The following is a 20019-nucleotide window of genomic DNA, read 5'->3' as shown; positions in this document are numbered from 1 at the left end:
TGGTTTGACCACCTGAGTTAGTAGGCCACTAGCTAATTTAACAGGATTTCAAATGATTCGGGGTGATATGGAAGTAGACTTATTCATGGGCGGTGTAGTCGGATGGCTTGGCCTGGCCCGTTATTTTTTGGGCTTGGACAAAACTCCAGGCCCGCGGGCTCAGGATCAGGCTTTAAATATCAGGCCCAACTATTTTTTGGGCTGGGCTCGGGCTTTCTCAAATAAGCCCAGCCCAAGCTCGAGCTTGACCTAATACTATTACATATAATAAAAAGCATTTATGTTATATATAATAAATATATATAATATATATTTGTTTATTAAATTATTAATAAATATTAATTTACTATTAGAAATTACAAATTAGTTTATTGATTTATTAAATTATTACTAAATTAATATAATATGAGTTTATAAAAGTACATTGAAAATAAGACATTTTGTATATAGGTCGGGCTTTGGGCTCGGACCTGCACATTTTCTATTGATAAAGAGGCAAAGCTCGGCCCGAGCCCAGCCCGACCCATTAACAGGTCTAAACGGAACCAATACCCTGATCTGACCATTTCTAGGCCAAATGGTCCAACCTTTTGGGTCAATAGTGGTTTTGAAAGCCTTGCAATTAGCCAAATAACAAATTTAAAATGCATTTTGTAGCCAATTAGTAGGGGTGCTCACAGTTTGGTTAACCGAACAGTGGGGCATTTTCTTGAACCAAACTGGTAGTACCGGTAACCAGAATCAAACCGAAACTAGTCGGTTAACCGATTGACCGATTCGATTAACTGTCAATTCGGTTCGTTGATTTTTCAGTTTTTTAGTTTTTACAATATATATTATAACAATATATATAAATATATAATAAAAAATAATATATATATATATAATATTATATTTTAAATAATAAATAATATATAATATTATAAATATATATTATAATGCATATTTATTAATTTATAATATATAAAATAATATATATATATATATATAATATAATATATAAAAATATATGTATACGGTCGGTTCAGTTAACCTCCGGTTTTTTATATTGGTAACTGAAACCGAACCATTACCTTCGGATTTTTAAAAACACCGAACCGACCAATTAGAGAGAGGGTTTTGCCAACAACCGGAATCCCGAGCCCGAGGTGAAATTAAGCAAACGATTCAAATCTCTTTGTAAGGTTACACCCTCTCCTCCTGTGTACACCAATTAGAGAGAGGGTTTTGCATCGCTCGAAAACCCCCTCCGTTCAGTGTACACCCTCTCCTCCTGTGCATTGTTTGACGGTTGACAGTTATTTCTCTTTGATGTATGCTTAAGCTGTGCACAAAACTTTGGCCGTTGGGGTGGGAGTGGAGACTGGAGTCGATCCACACCAATCTGGTTTCTAAAAGCAAAAAAGGAGGGTCGGGGTCGGGGGGCGGGTTTGATATTTGAAAAGGGTTTTGACTTGAATGGAATCAAAATCTTTGACCAATCCAATAGAAATGGAAGCTTCCTAGTTCCTACCAACATTTGTTTAACCACGTCTAAGTTAGATTCTAACCGTCAGATAAGACCCATTAAGAATTCCGGCCCAAACTTTTTTCCGGGTCCCGGAAACGCCAAAGGAAAGACGAATTTGTTCCCACCAGATTTGAAAGAGTAGTAGACATTACAGGCTTTAAAAGCACTTTTGTTATTGTAACAAAACATGCAAATGGAAGATTGAAGCGCCAAAAAGGAGAGGAAAGATGAAACAGATGGAAAAGGTGGATGTTCGATACAGAGGGGTTCGTCGCCGGCCATGGGGGAAGTTCGCAGCAGAGATACGTGACCCCTCTCGGCCTGGTGCTCGTTTGTGGCTCGGAACGTTCGAGAATGCAGAAGATGCTGCGCGTGCCTACGACAGAGCGGCCTTTGCGTTGAAGGGCCATTTGGCAATTCTGAACTTCCCCAACGAATACCAATCTCATAGCACAGCCGCTCCTGATGATGCTTCTTCATCATTTTCTTCTGCTCCCAGTTCTGAAACTGTTGATACGGCTACGGGTGGAGAAAAGCAGGTTATCGAGTTTGAGTATTTGGACGACAAGTTGTTAGAGGAGCTTCTGAAGTCAGAAGAGGAAAAACAAGGGAAGAGATGTTGAAGAGTTAAATCTTGATCATCTCTCTCTTCTCTGTTCCTCACTTTCCCTCTCTGCGTACTGTATTGTATGAGGGCTTTCGTTTCGGTTTGGTTTGTTTTATTTTCCCTGGGGCAGGGGACTAAACTAAAGTCTAAAGGGTTCGTATTGTTTGAATTTGATTGTCCAAATATTGGATCGTTGGATAAGGAAATGAAAGATGGTAGATCCTAATTTCCCCGGCTGCAAACAGTCCGGATCTGTGCTGGAGCCAAGAGGTGTTTGGTGTACCAGCAATTGTCTACACATCTCGATCGCTTTCAGAAGCGCGAAGGAACGTTACCAATCAGGGGTCCTTGGGCTGCGCCCATTCGAATATTTGGGCCTGAGCCTTTGGGCTGCGTCCATTCAAATTTCCAAATATTGACAAAAGCCCAAACAGAGCCAGGCCACGTTGCAATGTTGCACACCTACCTCTCGCCTACAGCCATACATTGGGAATATCTTCCCATGAAAAAATAAAACGCTTCCCAATGCATCACGACTGTAAGGCTACCCGTTTCGATATAGTCTGACTTGAATTTTTTAAATCTAAAAAGGCGACTTTCACTATAAAATGATTCCTTTTGAATCTATCCATGTCCAAAAAGATTCGTTTCATGGTTTATGGGATTGTTCGCTATAAATTTCTATTCCTCATCAAAAAACTCTTTTTCTCATGAAAATGTTAGTCGTCTAATTTGCTCATTAGGCTCAGTTTGAAAGAAGTATAAATACAAATTTATAGAGTACAAAACCAAGTATAAATACAAATATGTAGAGTGAAAAACCTTACATTTTCTATTATTTTGTATGTATTTGTATCCTACATATTTGTATTTGCATTCCTTCCAAACTAAGTCTTTATATTATTTTGTATGTATTTGTATTGTACATATTTGTATTTGTACTCCTTCCAAACTGAGCCTCATGGGTGTAAATTTTTGCTTTGCATCGATCCCTTTAGAGAAGTACAGAACATAGCCAAAAGCAATGAATCTAGTGTCTGGACGGCGTTTGTACTTGTGTAATGCAAAATCTCAACTAAATTGACAAGAATCCTAACTCAATTAGAGAAGAGTATAAATACAAGAGGCTTTTACTGTTCAGTCCACCCTCACAATTTGAAATTTTAAATTGCTGTAGGTCTGGAATGGAATTCAGAATTCTGAGGTGCAGTGCACTCTATTCATGCCTAAATAACAAATATGTATAATGCAAAACCTTGTATTTTGTATTATTAAACCTTTTATTTATTTATATGCATCTCCTTGTTCCATTACCCCCACCCTGCATTCTCCTTGACTCTCTCTCTCTCCCCTTCCTACCACTTCCATTAGGCCATTACACAAATGTAATAGATTTTCATAAAATTACATTTTTGAAAATTAAAGACAATTTAGTGTATTTTTATAAATTTAACATGTGGCTGAAACTCAATATATCATTTTGATCATTTTTATCATCAAATTGAATATTGGGTTGATGGGGAGTGGGTGCCTTGTCATGAACCCACCCAACACTAAGGACAGGGTAGGGAAATTCAAGGATTTTCCTTCCTTGACGAGGAGTGGGTGCCTTTCCTTGAGCTCACCCGCAGAAAAATTTGAGGATTCCTCGTCCCTAACGGGGAGTGAGGGCCTTGCCCTCAACCTATTTGACATTGGGGACGGGGCGGGGAAATTTGAGAATTTCTCGTCCTTAACGGGGAATGGGTTTCTTGCCCTGAACCTGCCTGACATTGGGGATGGTACAGGAATGGGGTAAAGTGTTTTGATTACAGGGCATGGGATAGGGATAGGGTGTTCTGCCCCGAACCCGACCCATTGTCATTTCCTACATAATTGTTAATTATTGATGAAATTAATAAAAATGTTATCTTTTGTAATTATTTTTATTTATTTAAAGTCAACCAAAATTTCATTTAAAAATAATGAAATAATAATTGTTATTAAAATTGCTACAAATGATTAATAAAATTAAATTTATTAAAAAATATTTGTTCATATTAAATTAACAATTATTATTTTCTGTAAATCAACATTAAATAAAAAATATAATTATTAAAATTTTAAATATTAACAATAATTTAAATACATTTAATTAATTAACAACAAATTTTCATTATTAACTTATTAATTAATAAATAGTAAATAAACTTATTCAATCTTTCAAAATTTTCAATGCATTGCACGGGTGCCGCTAATATATTAATTAATAGGAAAAGAGTGATATAGGGCAGGGTTGCCAATGGACTGAGCCGTGTCTGAGCAATTGTGAGACTTTCAAGACAGGTTTATTGTGAGGAAATACACCATATTAACAAATCAAATTATTGAAGTCGAGTCAAAATAGTAAAAAATGAATTAATTGCTTGTAATTTAATAATTAATATAGCATTAAATAGAACCAAATAGTAAATTGGGAGTCGCGTAACAGGGAGAAGGTGGATGACGATAATGAGCGAGTAATGTCGCTTGTCATTTCTGAACTTGATAAAAAGGATTATTAAAAGTGGAGTGTGTACATACATATTATGGGAAAATTTATGATACTGGAAAGATATAGTATGGGAAGAAATTTGACCAATCAAAAGTATCAAATGCCCCTTGATTGATTACCTCTTTTATTACACCAAATTCTGCAAGGTGCCAACGGGTAAGGTCTCCTATTAATTATAATGGAGACTTGAGATGAATTCCGTCTACATCATAGTTAGAGGATGGGTTACCTATATTACACCAAATTTTCCAATAATATTTAAGTAATTGGTCTCCGTCTAAGGTTGTTTTCGGTTTTGGGTTGAAGAGAACAATGATACCAAGGAATACAGTTGATGGATTTGCTATAAACTTTTTGGGTTGGGGTTTTAGTTTTTGATGTACATCGGTCCTTGACGGTCCTTGACTAGCAGGACCACGTGTTCTCCTCTGAGGAAACTTGTAGACTTCAGAGTGGTTCATTGTAGTTGGACTTCCTTTGATGAGGACTAATCACTAGTGTGCAAAGTGCCCATAGAAAACTAGGGTTTTTCAATTCAAACTTCCAAGGAAGACTAACTCAGTTATTCTGGAAGCATGGTCTGGGCTTTTTAGATGAAAATTGGCCACGAATAATGAATTAGGGTGGTGAAGGGAACACGTGGGTTAATTGTGGGACGCTGAACCATATTCCCATCCCATGTGAAAGATTCCTTGGTTGTATGTTGTAAGAACAATTCTAGTCCAATCTGTTTATGGTAATATGGGCACTGTCAACCCTGTCAACAAGGAATTAATACTCTGCGCGGGGCCCCGGTGTTTTTTTATTCGCTCTTGCCTCTTGATGTTGATATTTTGGGTCGGGTTGGGCTGGGCTCCTTTATTCTCGTTTATCTACCCTTTGGTTACCTTGGAAACCACATTGTGCACACAAAACAAATTTTGGTAGACTTAATTTAGCTTGAAACAGAAACACCAGAGCTTGCATTTTGTTTTGCGCACAAAAGGTGTTCTGCATCAAAACGTTTCAAAACACCATGTTTTGCACACGTAGAGTTTCATTAGGGCATCGGGCATGCTATAGCTAAAATCTCCAAAATGTCCTCTTACTAATGATTTTTTATCCACAAACTCTTCCCCCATCCCTACCTACCCCCGTCTATTTCGAACATCCCCCACGAATGACAAGGGTTTATTTACGATGCACAGCTGTAGTGTCTTGTTGGTAGAGATAGATCTTGTGAACAAATGAGACCTATGGTCAGTGCTTTGATAAGATTATAAGTGAAAAGGATATGATAATTGAAAAACTTTCACCAATTAATTAAACCCCTCCAAGTGAAATTGGAATAAAACCAGTTTATTGGTTATTTGACACTCGTTGATTGGTTATCATTTTTAAGGTATCATTTCAAATTGATACATTTGAAATAATATGATGATAATATTACAAAGGGTTAATTGGCATTAATGCTGCAGATATAACACCGTCTTCTCAGTTGATGTGTGGGTTAGAAGTACTGTTTTCTGAGAAAATTGTCTTTTTTTTTTTATTTTTGTTTGGAAGCATTGCTATCAGGTAGGACGTTTCTTGGAGCAACAACAACATTTTCTGTTTGGTACCAATGCTCCATGAAATGTTTTCAGCACTGGTACCTATTATCCCGTGCCACATCATGTCCCTATCACTGCCACCTCATGTCCCTATTGGCAGCAATGAGCTGCAGCTCCAGGAAACACCAAATTCGGTGTTGCTTCAAGCCATGCCTTCCCAATTTCCAAGGCGTAGCTTGGAACATCATTTTTTATGGAAAAACGGTTCCAAACAAACAGATGTTTTCTGGAGCACCATTTTTTCCAACATGGCGCTGATGTGTCACCGTTTTCTGAAACAATGGCATCGATGCCAAACAGACGCCTAATAATTAATTAAAGTACATCTAAAGTTTTAAACCCTATTTATACACCACTGAACTTTTGTAAATATGGCACATATTATCTATCCAGTTATCAATTACGTTCCCTTTATATATGACATCACGTGATACTTTTATTTTTTCAAAAACCCAGTTTTACTATCACTACTGACTCCTATTGGAGCTGGTATATTTTGAAAATTTGAAGTTTTAAATTCCATTTCTCCCTTCCATCACTTTGTTTCCACTAGTGTTTTTTTGAGCATCATTGACTTGGTCAGACCATTCAGCCCAGGAACTGATCAGGCAATTAGTTCTGTTTCATTCTTAATCCGTTTTATGGCCAAAAACCATTGACTTGGTAGTGACCCATTGACCCGAGCGATCGAACTATCAATCTATTAAACCTGAACTGTTGGAGAACAATTTTTGACTTTTTTTTTATTTTCATTATTGGCCAAAAATCTATTGCCTGGACAGTTCTCAAGCCAAGTGGTGGAAAGGAGAAATGAAGTTTGGAACTTCAAATTTGCAAAAGGCATAATACAAAAGGCATGATACCTTAAAATTGATAACCAAGATAAATTGTCAAAACACTTATCTAAGGAAAAGTAATTTTACCATAAATTCCACGTTTACTGATAAAAGGATTCAGGAAAATTGTAAAAGAACTTACCTAAGGCTGCATTTGTTTGAGGTGTAAATTCAAATTTTACACCATGGAAAAATGTGAACCGGTTTAGTGGTAGATGGAAATTGGGATTGATTGATTTTGAAAATTTACACGGATCATGTTTGGTTTTTTAAGGTGTAAATTAAAAATCTATTTGATTAAAAGTGAATAAATTGGGTCTTGATGGAAGAAAAAGGTGAACAAGCAATGCTTACACAGTGAATCTTACCGCTGCATAGTGAATCTTACGTAGTGCTTCAATGGGTACACCGACAGGATTTGCACTAATACGCCGCTCGCCACTACTAGAGCTTTGATACGCCGGAACTGGGTCTGGATGAAACTCTGATACACCACTCACCACTCACTACTCACTAATAATGTCGACTCCTAGTCCGTTTATTGGTGAGGGGGATTGTAGGATTTGCACTGATACGCTGCTCGCCACTCACCGCTAACCACTCACTGATACACCAGTGCTGGTTCACTCTCTTCTTCGATTGAACTCTGAAACGCCACCGCTCACTAATATGCTCACTAATCACTAATACTCTCTTCTTTGATCAAACTCCGATACGTTGCCGCTCACTGATACGATGGAGCTGGTTCACTCTCTGGACGGAACTATGATACGCCGCCGCCATCGCACTGGTTCACTCTCTTCTTCAATCGAACAAAGAGATGCAGCTGTTGGACAGAGGAGACGCGAGGTAATCGTTGGACAGAGGAAGAGGAAGGTAAAGTTTTACATCGATTTTATTGATATAAACTTTCCACTGATTTTTGATGAATATATAGACAAGAATGAAATTTTACACCCATTGATGAGATATATTAACACCTCTACCAAATGCCTGCAAAATTGAACCGAGGTGTAAATTTTACCCCGATCCTCATTTACACCTCTACCAAACGCAGCCTAAAGAAAAATAATTTTACCTAAATCTTAGTTTTATTGATAAAAGAATCCGGAAGAATTGGTTAACTTTGACCAACTCCCCCCCCCCTGCAGTTAGATTGTAAAAGGCATTTGGTGCGATAGAGCCAAATTATTATTTTAAAGATTCAAACTCCCACCTAACCCTAATCCACATTGTCAAGACCGGAGAACCATCTAATCAGATCTAACAATCCACCCTTCCTATAGCATAAAACCGTAAAAGTACAATTTGTTATGACCCCATCTAAAATTATTAGATGAAAAGATATTAAGGCCTTGTTTGTTTTTCAGTAAATTACTTATCCGGGTAAATGCAGTTACCTGGGAAACATTTACTCAGGTAAGTACATTTATCCATGCTCTTTTATTTCTCATGTAAATAAGGAAATGACCATTTTAGCAATAAAAAACCATTATTAAAAGGGATATTTTTGGCCCATTCAAGTATTGGCAACTTTCCCCCTAGGTAAGAAAGTTATTTACCCACCTAGGAGATGGGTGTCACTTACCCGGGTAAGTGGTACCCAAGAAAATAAACTTTCCCTAGTCCCCACATAAATCTGAAAAAAGAACATGCGATTCTTGGTCAATGGGAACCAAAATCCCATTGACCAACTTCCCCCCCCCACAAAATATGAAAAAAGAGTGCCCCCTAAAGCCTTGTTTGCTTTTCAGATACTTACCCGGGTAAGTGTTTCTCAGGAAAAACTTACCCAGGTAACTGCATTTACCCATGTTTTTTAATTTCTCATGTAAATAAGGTAATGACCATTTTAGTCATATAAATCTATTATTAAGGGGGTGTTCTTTTTTTCGATTTTGAGAGGGGGAAAGTTGGTCAATGGGATTTTGATTCCCATTGACCAAGAAACCCATGTTCATTTTTCAGATTTATGTGGGGACCAGTGAAATTTTATTTTCCTGGGTACCACTTACCCGGGTAAGTGATACCCATCTCCTAGGTGGGTAAATTAACTTTCCCATCTAGGGAAAGTTGCCAATACTTGGACGGAACAAAAATGCCCTTTTATTAGTAGAATTTTTATGGCTAAGATGGCCATTGCCTTATTTACATGGGAAATAAAAGAACATAGGTAAATGCACTTACCTGGCTAGGAAACACTTACCCAAATAAGTGCATTTACCTAGGTAAGTGACTTATCGAAAAGCGAATGGGGCATAAAAGGGGCACTTTTGTCCCATTCAAGTGTTGATAACTTCCCCTTAGGTGGGAAAGTTATTTACCCACGTACGAAATGGGTCCATAAATCTAAAAAAAGAATATGGAATTCTTGGTTAATGGGAACCAAAATCCCATTGACCAACTTTCCTCCCTCTCAAAATCCAATAAAAGAACACCCCCTACGGCTGAGTTTGGGAAGAATACAAATGCAAATATGTAGAATGCAAAATCTTATATTTTATATTAATTTAATCAGTTCTGCTGGGCCATGTGACCAAGAATTTGGCCACCTCAGACCACTGTTCACTCACCCATGAATGATTTGGCCTGTAATTGTTCTAACTTTCACACCAGCAAAGAATGTAGCTCTAGAAGAGTCTGCATGTCACCATCTACTCAATATTCACGTGACAACTTCCAGAAAATAGTCCTCATATATATATATATATATATATATATATATATATATATATATATATATATATATATATATGACTGATTACTTCAACGAGTAAATAGGCAAAATGTTATAAAAGTTTATTTGACTATATAATAAGGAGTGGATGACAAAATTGTTGGGGAAGATGGGGTCATTGTAACTTTGGAGGAGAAGCTCTGAGGCGCGTCTGAAGACACTGTCTTTAGAACGTTATTTGCCCCCACTCAGTTTTACTGAGTTTGCTGTTGGGTTACAGGCAAATTCGTTCCCAGGATACAACAGAGCCTTTGGGCGAGAATCTGCAACCACCAAAGTTGAAGAGTCTCCAAAGAAACCTTCTGTGAGACTGTAGCAGACCGGACTGAGAGAGAGAGAGAGAGAGAGTGAATTTCGAAATTGTGTGTTTTTGGAGTCTGATTCATGCTCCTTAAATAATTTGTGAAGAGGTATGAGGAAAAGGTGGGTGATTAACAGCTGGAAACTGTTAACTTTGAATTGTGCCTCTTGATCACACCCGATCGAATCGTGACCGTTGATCTCATCAACGGTGATCAACGGTCATCAACGCACCAAAACCAAAACCGCCCATCGCAAGCCACGCGTGCGCGTGCGTTGCGTGGTATCGAATCCCCATACTCTCCTCTACTAATTCTAAGGAGTGTAAATCAGCTCCTATTAAAATACTGAAAACAAACCTTATAATTATCCAATGTGGGACAAGTTCAAAACTGGATTTTGTAAGAGAAAAACAGATTTTTAAATCAAGTGTGTAGGTGCAATTTCTCATGTAATTGACCAATGAAACCCATTGGATTTAATCTCTTATGAGATTAAAATCCAACAAAAATCACCACGCCTAGCTCAACGCAACCATGTTACTAGGTAGGCAAGCAATATCGTCTGGAGATGGAAGAGCTAATGTGATTTGAATGGTTAAAGAAATTGTCATTCTCCCCCACCAAACAAACCCTATTTATCTATTGCTTGTCACGTGTTTTTCTCTGTTGAATCCTGGTTTTTTGGAACAAAGCTTCTTCACATGAAAGTACAATATCCATCCCGCGCGCAGAATCAAATTGGTTAGATATCTTTGCCCTTTTTCTTTTCTTTTTTTTTTTGCATTTGTGGATCCAATTAAAATCTTACAAACGTCTAACCAACCCAACTTTGATCTTGAAAAAACTTTCACAATTCAACATTAAATTGGGTTCATCTTTCTGCAGATTTATTTTTGTTTTAAATTTTGCTATGTTTCATTAATTTGCCTACCTAAAGCAAAGTAAATTAGTAAAACTGCAAGCAAAAACAAAGTATAGTCACATTATTCTTCTAATTAATTTGCATTCCTACCAATGAAAATGAAATTGAACTGCAAACAAAGGGAGACTTAAAGTCTTGATAGGACTGCTGATTTCATTTGAATGTCATCATGTCTTTTTCTGAATTTGTGTGCATTCAAGTGGGCGGGCGGCTTGACTGCTTCGTTGCCTTCCAGATGCTAATTGTGGGTGATATTCACTCCAATGTTGCTATCTCACGCTGTCATCCACACATTTTGAACTCCTAAGTATTCACTGGCTACTTTAATTAGATATAGGCAAAATCTATGGCAATGAACTGCACTGCCAAGCAGAGAAACTTGAACCGGTGATAAAAGTAGTGATACATAACAGTTGAGTCTTTTAATGCTTTTAAAGTCTTCAATGAAAAGTATTTGACGTAATATTGTCATTGTCATTGTCATCATCATCATCCAAACTAGTTAGTCATATTTCTATCCTATTATTGAAAGAAAATGGAAATAAGTTGCATTTCTTCAAACATCATTTATATATTGTCCTAGCAATCAGAAACAGTCTTGCTATTACATCAACGCGTCCAAATTTGTTGCAAGTGTTTTAGTTTTATAAGCTTTGACATGTTATAACAACAACAACAAAAACAGGAATTAATCTTGCCCGTCATTGAATATAATGTCTGTAAACAAAACCAATCAAAATCCCACCGTTGTCTATTAACCCCGTTACCGATTTCATCTGCTATTAGGAAATTAGGTTGTGATTGGATAAGTTTCAGGGTTTGTGCTTTCAAAGCCCAAAAGCACAAAACCCCAATTTATTTGATTCATTTTTATTTTTTATGGCTTCATTTGGGAATAGTGTAAATACAAATATATTCAGGGTTTGACTATGATGCCAAAAAGATATAGTACTAAAAAAACTTACAATCAACCAACTAGCATCATCATAAAAGTAAGAATCAATGATCAGGTGGGTTTTCACCAAAATTTATGGGATTGTGACTGGTCAAATAAATTGGGGTTCTAAAGAAGTCAATTAATTAAGCCATATAGAGGTGCTATGGAAGTTTGGAACTATTCTCTACAAACGAAACTAAATAGATTGATGTAACCTTATATATATATATATATAGAAATAAGAGTGCAAATTTTATATATTAAAATATTACTCTAATTTTTTTTTTCTTTTACATTGACAAACATTACATCATCCTAGATTTGAAGAAACTGAAAAATATCACTCTCCAACAATCAATCCCCTTTCAGAACTACTTAGACTAATAGCATTCCAGAGAAGAACACTTGCTGAAGTGGAACCATATTTGGGTTCTGGGTCTCAGGATTTTAGCCCTAAAAACAGTTGCGTTCAAAACTAAACTACTACTGTTTCTTGTTCTTCCCCTCGAAATCAAGGAGGTCCTCCAACAGCTTATCATCCAGGCACTCCAATTCAATAATTTGTTTCCCGTTCCCACTCTTTGCACTCTCGTACTCAGAAGACGACGATGACCCCAGCACAGAGGAAGAGTAGCTCGACGACAGACAGTCATGGCGTGGCAATTTATATTCATCTGGGAAATTGAGGATGGCCAAAGGACCCCTCATTGCGTAGGCAGCCCGATCATAAGCTCTGGCCGCCTCCTCTGCAGTATTGAAAGTACCCAGCCACAGCCGAGCTCCGTGCCTGGTGGAGTCCCGAATCTCGGCGGCGAACTTCCCCCAAGGTCTCTTCCTCACGCCTCTGTGCCGAACCTCTCTCTCCTCCTCGCCTTCTTTCATCCTCCCTTGATGATCAGCTGGCTCTTCCGCCATCTATGGACGCAACGTCGTCCGTCGCGCAGGTAGTTTTATACTTCTCCCTCCGCATTTAAATTGGTTTGGAAAAAGCGTCTGATTGGTCCCAAATCGAGGGTCAAGATTCCTACAACTGTGAAATCCAATGGCCGGGAATTCTTCACACGTGGTATTCGACCTTCGGTAGAGAGGTTTCGATGCATTGTACGTGGATGTTCTCAACGGTCAAACGATGGCTTTCCCAGTTTCCCTTTTTATTTTTTTGGTTCGTGCGGTCTCTTTTTTCTTTGGATTTTTTTTTCCCATTTAGATAATTAAGTTTTGCCTTAATTCGGCCTCGTGCTTATTTGCACCACTCATTTGCTTAGTCGGCCCTGACCCGAGGTCATACGCTTACGTGTTATCTGCTTGCTCATCTCTATTACGTTTATTAAACACTAAACAGTAGTATTTTATTAATGGTGGATCCTTCTTAATGAGTGGGTGAGCTTTCTGACGTCAGATTGGAATCTCCTAGAACCCACCCCCCCTACCCCACATTTTCTTTCTTTATGTTTGTTCTTTTCCCAAGTCCTAACTCGTTACCCACACGGCGATGAGTTACTCCACCGTGTATTCTAATGTCTTATCTCTCTTCATGTCGTGATGGGTCTAGCTTGTTGATTTACGACCATTTTATTGTTTTTTGATTAATAATGTTATCCCAACAAACTAACAGTAGAATATCCGACACATGGCAAATGATCCGCAGTACGTTATCTCCCAATGTTTTAATGCTGTGGGTCCCGGTATCCAATTGCGGGGGTGCTTTATTTCGTTTCATTTCATGCGGACGTAAGCATCTAACATTTGCTTACTCGTGGATCTTGTGATCAGAAGCTACCGGGGGCTCTCTGCAGCACAACCTCGTCATGACTAGCGGTTGTCGTCTTCCGCTTAATTCACCGTTATTCACGTGGGTTGTGGTCATCCATCGTATTGTATGTGGTTTACCACAACTAGGCTGTTTATAAGAATGTCCAACTCGACCAAATCGATCAATTCAGAACGATCCAATTTGAGTTGGTCAGGTTTTCATCAGTATCGGTCAGTTTCGGGTTGAAAAATATATAAATTGATATATCGGATCGGTTTCGGTTTTATTGTGTGAAAACCGAAACTAACCCGATTCGACCTGAACTAGTTCGGTAGTTCATAGTTTGAGTAGTTTCCTACTAGAACTAGAAGGCCCATTAGGCAATTACAATTAAAATAGGCAATCTATCCTAGTTTCTAACTTTCTATAATTTTTTACACCAAATAGGCAACCCATTAGCCAATTACATTTAGAATTCAATTAGGTGTCTTTTTGTACAGGAGCAAAATCGAAACCGACCCAAACCAACCCAACCCAACTCAAACCGGCCAGGTCGGTTTGGTTTATCAGTGGGTCGGTTTTGGTTTCCACCTCAGGTAACCCGACCAGGTCGGGTTGGTTGGGAAAACCCCAATAAACCACCCCAACCCAACTCGTGAACACCCTTAACCACAATAGTGGGACTCTTAAACTTGCAACGTGTTGGTGGAAACTCCGTTTACTGATCTGATTGTTACAATCCTATGTAGTAGAGAGTCAGATTAATACGGGTTTGTTGGGTTGGCTCAAACGATTTAGAGGTGTCAATTGGACTGGATTTGGTCCAATTAGTAATGGATTGGATCCAATCGAATCCAAATCTAATACACACCAAATCCAGTACAATACATTAAAATGTAAATGGAATAGATTGGATCTGATCCAAATCGAATGAAATATCAAAAATTATATATAAAAAAACAAAACATTTAAAAATAACAAAAATATATTAAAATGAAGAGATCTAAAAATTACAAAAATATACTCTTTCGGCATTGAAAAAGCACTTTTATAAAAGTGCTTTTGTAAAAGTACTTTCATAGAAGTGCTTTAAAAGTACTTTCGTATAAGTGCTTTTGTAAAAATGCTTTCATAAAAGTACTTCTATAAAAGTACTTTTGTGTAAGTGCTTTTATAAAAAGTACTTTCGTAAAAGTTTTCATAAAAGTGCTTTTGGAAAAGTGTTTTTTTAAAAGTACTTTCATAAAATTCCTTTGGTAAAGTCTTTTATAAAAGTACTTCCATAAAAGTTCTTTTGTAAAAGTGCTTCCATAAAAGTGCTTTTATAAAAATATTTCTATAAAAGTTCTTTTGTAAAATTGCTTTCATGTAAAAGTACTTTTATAAAAGTGCTTTAGTAAAAGTGCTTTTATAAAACTGTTTCGGTAAGTGTTTTCATAAAAGCACTTTTGTGAAAGTGCTTTCATAAAAGTATTTTTGTAAATGTGTTTTTGTAAAAGTACTTTTATAAAACTAATTTTATAAAAGTGCTTTTGTAAAAGTACTTTCATAAAAGTGATTCTATGTCGGCTTCAGTTTTGATCAATTTCAAATTGGACAAGGGTTTGGCCTCATGATCAGATTATTGGGATTTTGGTTTAGGTCTAATTCAGACAAATAAGAATATAGACCAATTTATTTTAGATTGGCCCAATCCAATAATTATATGGACCGTCTAAATCTGATTTGATAAGGTTTGGATTGGATTGGATCCAACCCAAAACCAATCTCCTTTGGAGATGTTGAGAGCAAAACATGTTCAAAGGGTATTGTTGGCATATAATAAAACTTTAAAGGTAAAATAGTCACCCAAATGCCTATTCTCTATCATTCACCGCTTAAGTAGGCTTTAAAGGACTTCTGATTGGCACCCCACATGCATATCTCACCGTAGATTGGGAACATATCCCGTACTTGTTATGGGATGATGTTTCGCGTGCATGGGGTGCATAGTGTGGGGTCGTTGATACAATTCTGTCAGTTGTCAGAATGACGAATGTAGATTTTTTAAACCTTAAAACTTATGGAAGAGTACAGATAGGCTCAATGCAGATTTCTGAATTTCACTGTAAACCTATAAACATTCAAAATGTTAAATACCCACACTACACTCCATGCACTAATGTCCGCCTGTGAATTGGCATCAATTCCGAACTGGCACCTACCTCAATAGTACTTTGTGCCTAAAAATTCTGATAATGAGCTGAACCGTTATTCTCCCTAAAACTTATTATCTAATCATATTAAATAAAATATGTGTGATAAAACCCTACGCTTCATCTATTCAGGTTGGACATGGTCTTAACCCTTTGGTACCTTGAGCCCAAACCTAACCTTAGCCTAACTTAGTCTCGGCCCAACTATACACACGTAGTCCATAGATACATATATGCATGTACAAGGATTGAATTATTAATATTAAACAATTGCATTTGTATTAGTGTACCCAAGTATGCTTGGATACATCAATACAAGAATTTTTTAAAAACCTTAAAATTCTGAAGTAATAAGTGGACCCTCGAATACTTATAAATCACAAAAAGGTAAGAAAAATAAAAATCAATATTATATTGATCATATCGATATGCATCCCAATTCACAGTATCAGACGTATTGATATTTTAATCCTATTTAAAGGTTTAAACTATTGATCGTCAATTGGTTAATGCAAATTTTTACTACATTGGGCCTGATAGGCCTACTTAAGCCCAATTTAACAACTCAAGGTCGACTTGTGCTGGGGCTTAACCTGAATATGCCAAATTACAGTTGAACCTGAACTTAGGTTGGATAGGTGACGCTTTAATTCGGGCTCAGGCCTTAAGTTGTTAAGCCAAGGTTGATCACAAACTTGGCACAACCTATCAACATACACTCTTATTTGTATTAATCATGTAAATGAAATATAATATATTTAAAACTAATTCAAAAATAAAATTATTTTCTTATCTAGGTGGTGGGACGATGGCCCAACCAAGATAGGAATATAGAAATTTTGTATAAAACATTTGGTCACATCTTTGGTATTACATTTATCATATTAAATAGAAATAAGGAAAATTCTACTTTAATACCCTGACCTTTGGGGGTTGTGTCAAGCTAGTACTCGAATTTTTAAATGTGTCACTATAATATTCAAACCTTTAAAAAGTATTAAATTGGCCCAAAACTGTTAATAAACGTTAAGTATCATATAAAAGAACAAAAATACCCTTCACCCATCATCTAATTTTCTTCTTATTCGTATTGAATCTCTAATCACCCCCTCCATTTCAGTGAGACTGTAGTTGTAATTATTGGGTCCCGCTTCTAGAGCTGGAGACAAAAGCAGATTATAAGAACTCTAGAAAACTTCTTTTACAGTAAAGCTAAGCATGAGAAGCTGCTTGTTAGTTAAAGAACATCAGGTTAGAGGTTAATCCTCAATTCCAATACGAAATCAATAAACACATAGCAAAATGCTTCTGAAAAGAGATGTAAACACTGACGAAGAAAAATATGCATCGTATCGGACACTTTATGAAGCGAAACGAAAAGAGGCAAATCTATCACTACAAATACTAGGCAATTTTTGTGGTATCAAAAAATAATATTACTAAGAATATTTCTGGTTACGTAGAGATAATTTCTTGCACACGGAGAGACTAGAAGAAAACTAACGGTCCAATTCGAACGGAAGGTTTTGGAGAGCAATCGTGGCGGATGGAGTTTTAGAAGTTCAGTGGTGAACGAAAAGGATTGGGGAAGGAAATTATTTTTGAAATTATAAATAAGGTAAATTTCTTAAGCTACTCTTATGATTTAACTAATTGATTAAGTTAATTCTTACTGTTTTAAAATTAACTAATGAGACCTCTACTGTTTTAAAAATGACTAATACTTATTAACAATTATCAACTTTCAGGGAAAGTTTCAGGAATGCTTAGAAACTTCAGGGGAGGTTTTAGCACACTACAGGAAAATGGGGCTATAGCTGCGGTCAAAAAATCCGTAGCTAAAATATGAGATATAACCATGAACAATTCGATTTCTGTGGCAAAAAGTTGAGCTTTAGCTACGGACAATTTGTTCGTGGTTAAATGTTATTCTGTTCATGGCTAAAAGACATTTATAGCTACGGTTATAATGTATCTGTGGCTATAAGTTACAAAAACAAAAATTGGCTTTTAGCTATGAACAATTTGTCCGTGGTTAAAAGTTATTCTATCCATGACTAAAAGATATTTATAGCCACGGTTATAATGTATTTGTGGTTATAAATAACAAAAGCGGAAGTTGAGCTTTACTTATGGATATTTTGTTTGTGGTTAAAAGTTATTCTGTCCTTGGCTAAAAGATATTTATAGCCATGGTTATAATGTATCCGTAGCGATAATTACAAAAGCAGAAGTTGAGCTTTAGCTACGGACAACTTGTCCGTGGTTAAAGTTATTTTGTCTGTGGCTAAAGAGCTATTTATCACTATAGCCATGGGTAACTACAATTCCATGGCTATAACTACGAAGTTAATCATCTTTAGATACAATCATTTTATTCCTGACTCATAAATAATAATCATATAATATTTATTATATATTAATTACTTTTTATAGTAAATTAAGAATTAAGAATTTTTAAAGTAAATGAATATAAGTAATAATTAGTAATTAACAAATTGTTAGCTCATTACTATTGCGTAACAATAATAATTAATGATTTATATTTAATAATAATTAAACTAGAAAATAACTTATTAATAATTTCATAAGTACATTAATAAAAAGAAGATAAGTTCTAGAATAGAAATAAATAAGTATTAATTATTATTTGATTAATTAAAACTAATCATCATAAATTAATTTAATTATTTAAGTAAATTAATAATTAATAGAAAATAATAAACTAATTATGAAAACCACTAATAGTAAATTAATTAATTACCTATGAATGAAAATAATATTGACAATTAAACTAAATTATTTAAATTCATAAATAAATTATTAATAAAATAATAGTTATACAATATAGATAAATAATTATTAATTATTACTTTATTAATTAAATAATAAATAATAATTTATTTAATAAATTATTTCAACCACTTTACCAATTTTTTGCCTTAAAGTGTATTTTTTGACTTTTTTATTTGTGAAAGATGAAAACGTAAAATAAAATATGCAGATATTCTGCATATTTCAAAACAACATTATTTATTCTATATATAATAAAACATATAACACTAACCAATGTTTAGAAACTTGGACGAGACCAGCTAGTGAGATTATTGTTAAACCATGACCCAACCCTTAACCAATTTGGTCATACACCTAATTCTATTTACTACAAAAAAAAAAAAAAGCCAAAACCATCCACCAAACTGGTCTAACCCAATAACTAATGAATTGGTCTTGGGTAACTTTTTTGCTACCTAAGTGTTTTAAAGTACTGAGGGCACCTTACCCTGCTATTTTTGCTATAAAACAAGGGTGATCATTTTAGCGAGTTGGAAAATTTTGCTCTTGGACCTAGATTTTGTGTTTAAGCCATGGCAAAGGCTCGGGCCCTCATTAGAGTCTCAAATTTTAGGGTTGGGCATAGGCCTACTACTTTAAACCCACCTTGGACTTAACTTGACCCACATATATTTAACTATATGTATATTATAGATAATATATATGTTATTTTATATTACATAGAAATAGGGCATTCAATGGGTCAAGTTCGACTCGACGAACCTGATGTTCATGAACTAATTAGGTTGGTTATGGTTCTAGGAATCGGCACCAATGAGTTGACTCTGGTACTGAATATATTGTCCCAATTATTATCGGTTTGGAATCGGTTCCATCTAGTCCTGAACTGATTCAAACCCGAACCAATAGTCAAATTTCTTCTATTCTCTCCTCTTAGTGAAACCTTTTTGTGTTGCGAAATTATCTTATTTAGGTCGCAGTGACCAAAATCTAATGTTCAGTTTATAACACTAATGACCAACCATCCCCATTGACCTTTATTCACTAATGACATAGAGACAACAAACACACTACAACCAAAGGAATGGGTCATGGAATATTTGGTGTTTCATTTTTTCATCTCAAAAAGCAAATGTCATGCCACAAGCAATGAAAGCTAGGGGTACTCAAATTTGGTTATTGAAACGAAAACCAAATCAAACCAAACTAAATAAGCAAATTTAGTTTGATTCATTTGATTATTGTTTGATGGTGGCTTAGTTGGTAGGATCTCTAGTCATTGTAGCAAAGACCTAGGAT

General features: G+C 35.9%; 1 protein-coding gene and 1 pseudogene across 1 annotated transcript; one reads left to right on the top strand and one right to left on the bottom strand.

Moving 5' to 3' along the window:
- Positions 1–1572: 1572 nt before the first annotated feature.
- On the top strand, positions 1573–3089 carry LOC104600858 (ethylene-responsive transcription factor ERF098-like). The gene has a single exon (XM_010264002.3). The coding sequence runs from the start codon at positions 1738–1740 to the stop codon at positions 2131–2133; it is 396 nt and encodes a 131-aa protein (XP_010262304.1). The 5' UTR covers positions 1573–1737; the 3' UTR covers positions 2134–3089.
- Positions 3090–12459: 9370 nt separating this feature from the next.
- Positions 12460–12891, bottom strand: LOC104600857 (ethylene-responsive transcription factor ERF098 pseudogene; annotated as a pseudogene).
- Between the last annotated feature and the right edge of the window lie 7128 nt (positions 12892–20019).

This window comes from Nelumbo nucifera, chromosome 3, assembly GCF_055504915.1.
Source record: "Nelumbo nucifera cultivar China Antique chromosome 3, China Antique-T2T, whole genome shotgun sequence".
Taxonomy (NCBI): Eukaryota; Viridiplantae; Streptophyta; class Magnoliopsida; order Proteales; family Nelumbonaceae; genus Nelumbo; species Nelumbo nucifera.
Note: the sequence above shows the minus strand (reverse complement) of the source record. Positions and strands in the feature narration are given on the sequence as shown.

Coding starts and splice junctions, on each gene's coding strand:
- LOC104600858 (XM_010264002.3), top strand. CDS start 1,738: ATGAAACAGATGGAAAAGGTGGATGTTCGATACAGAGGGGTTCGTCGC.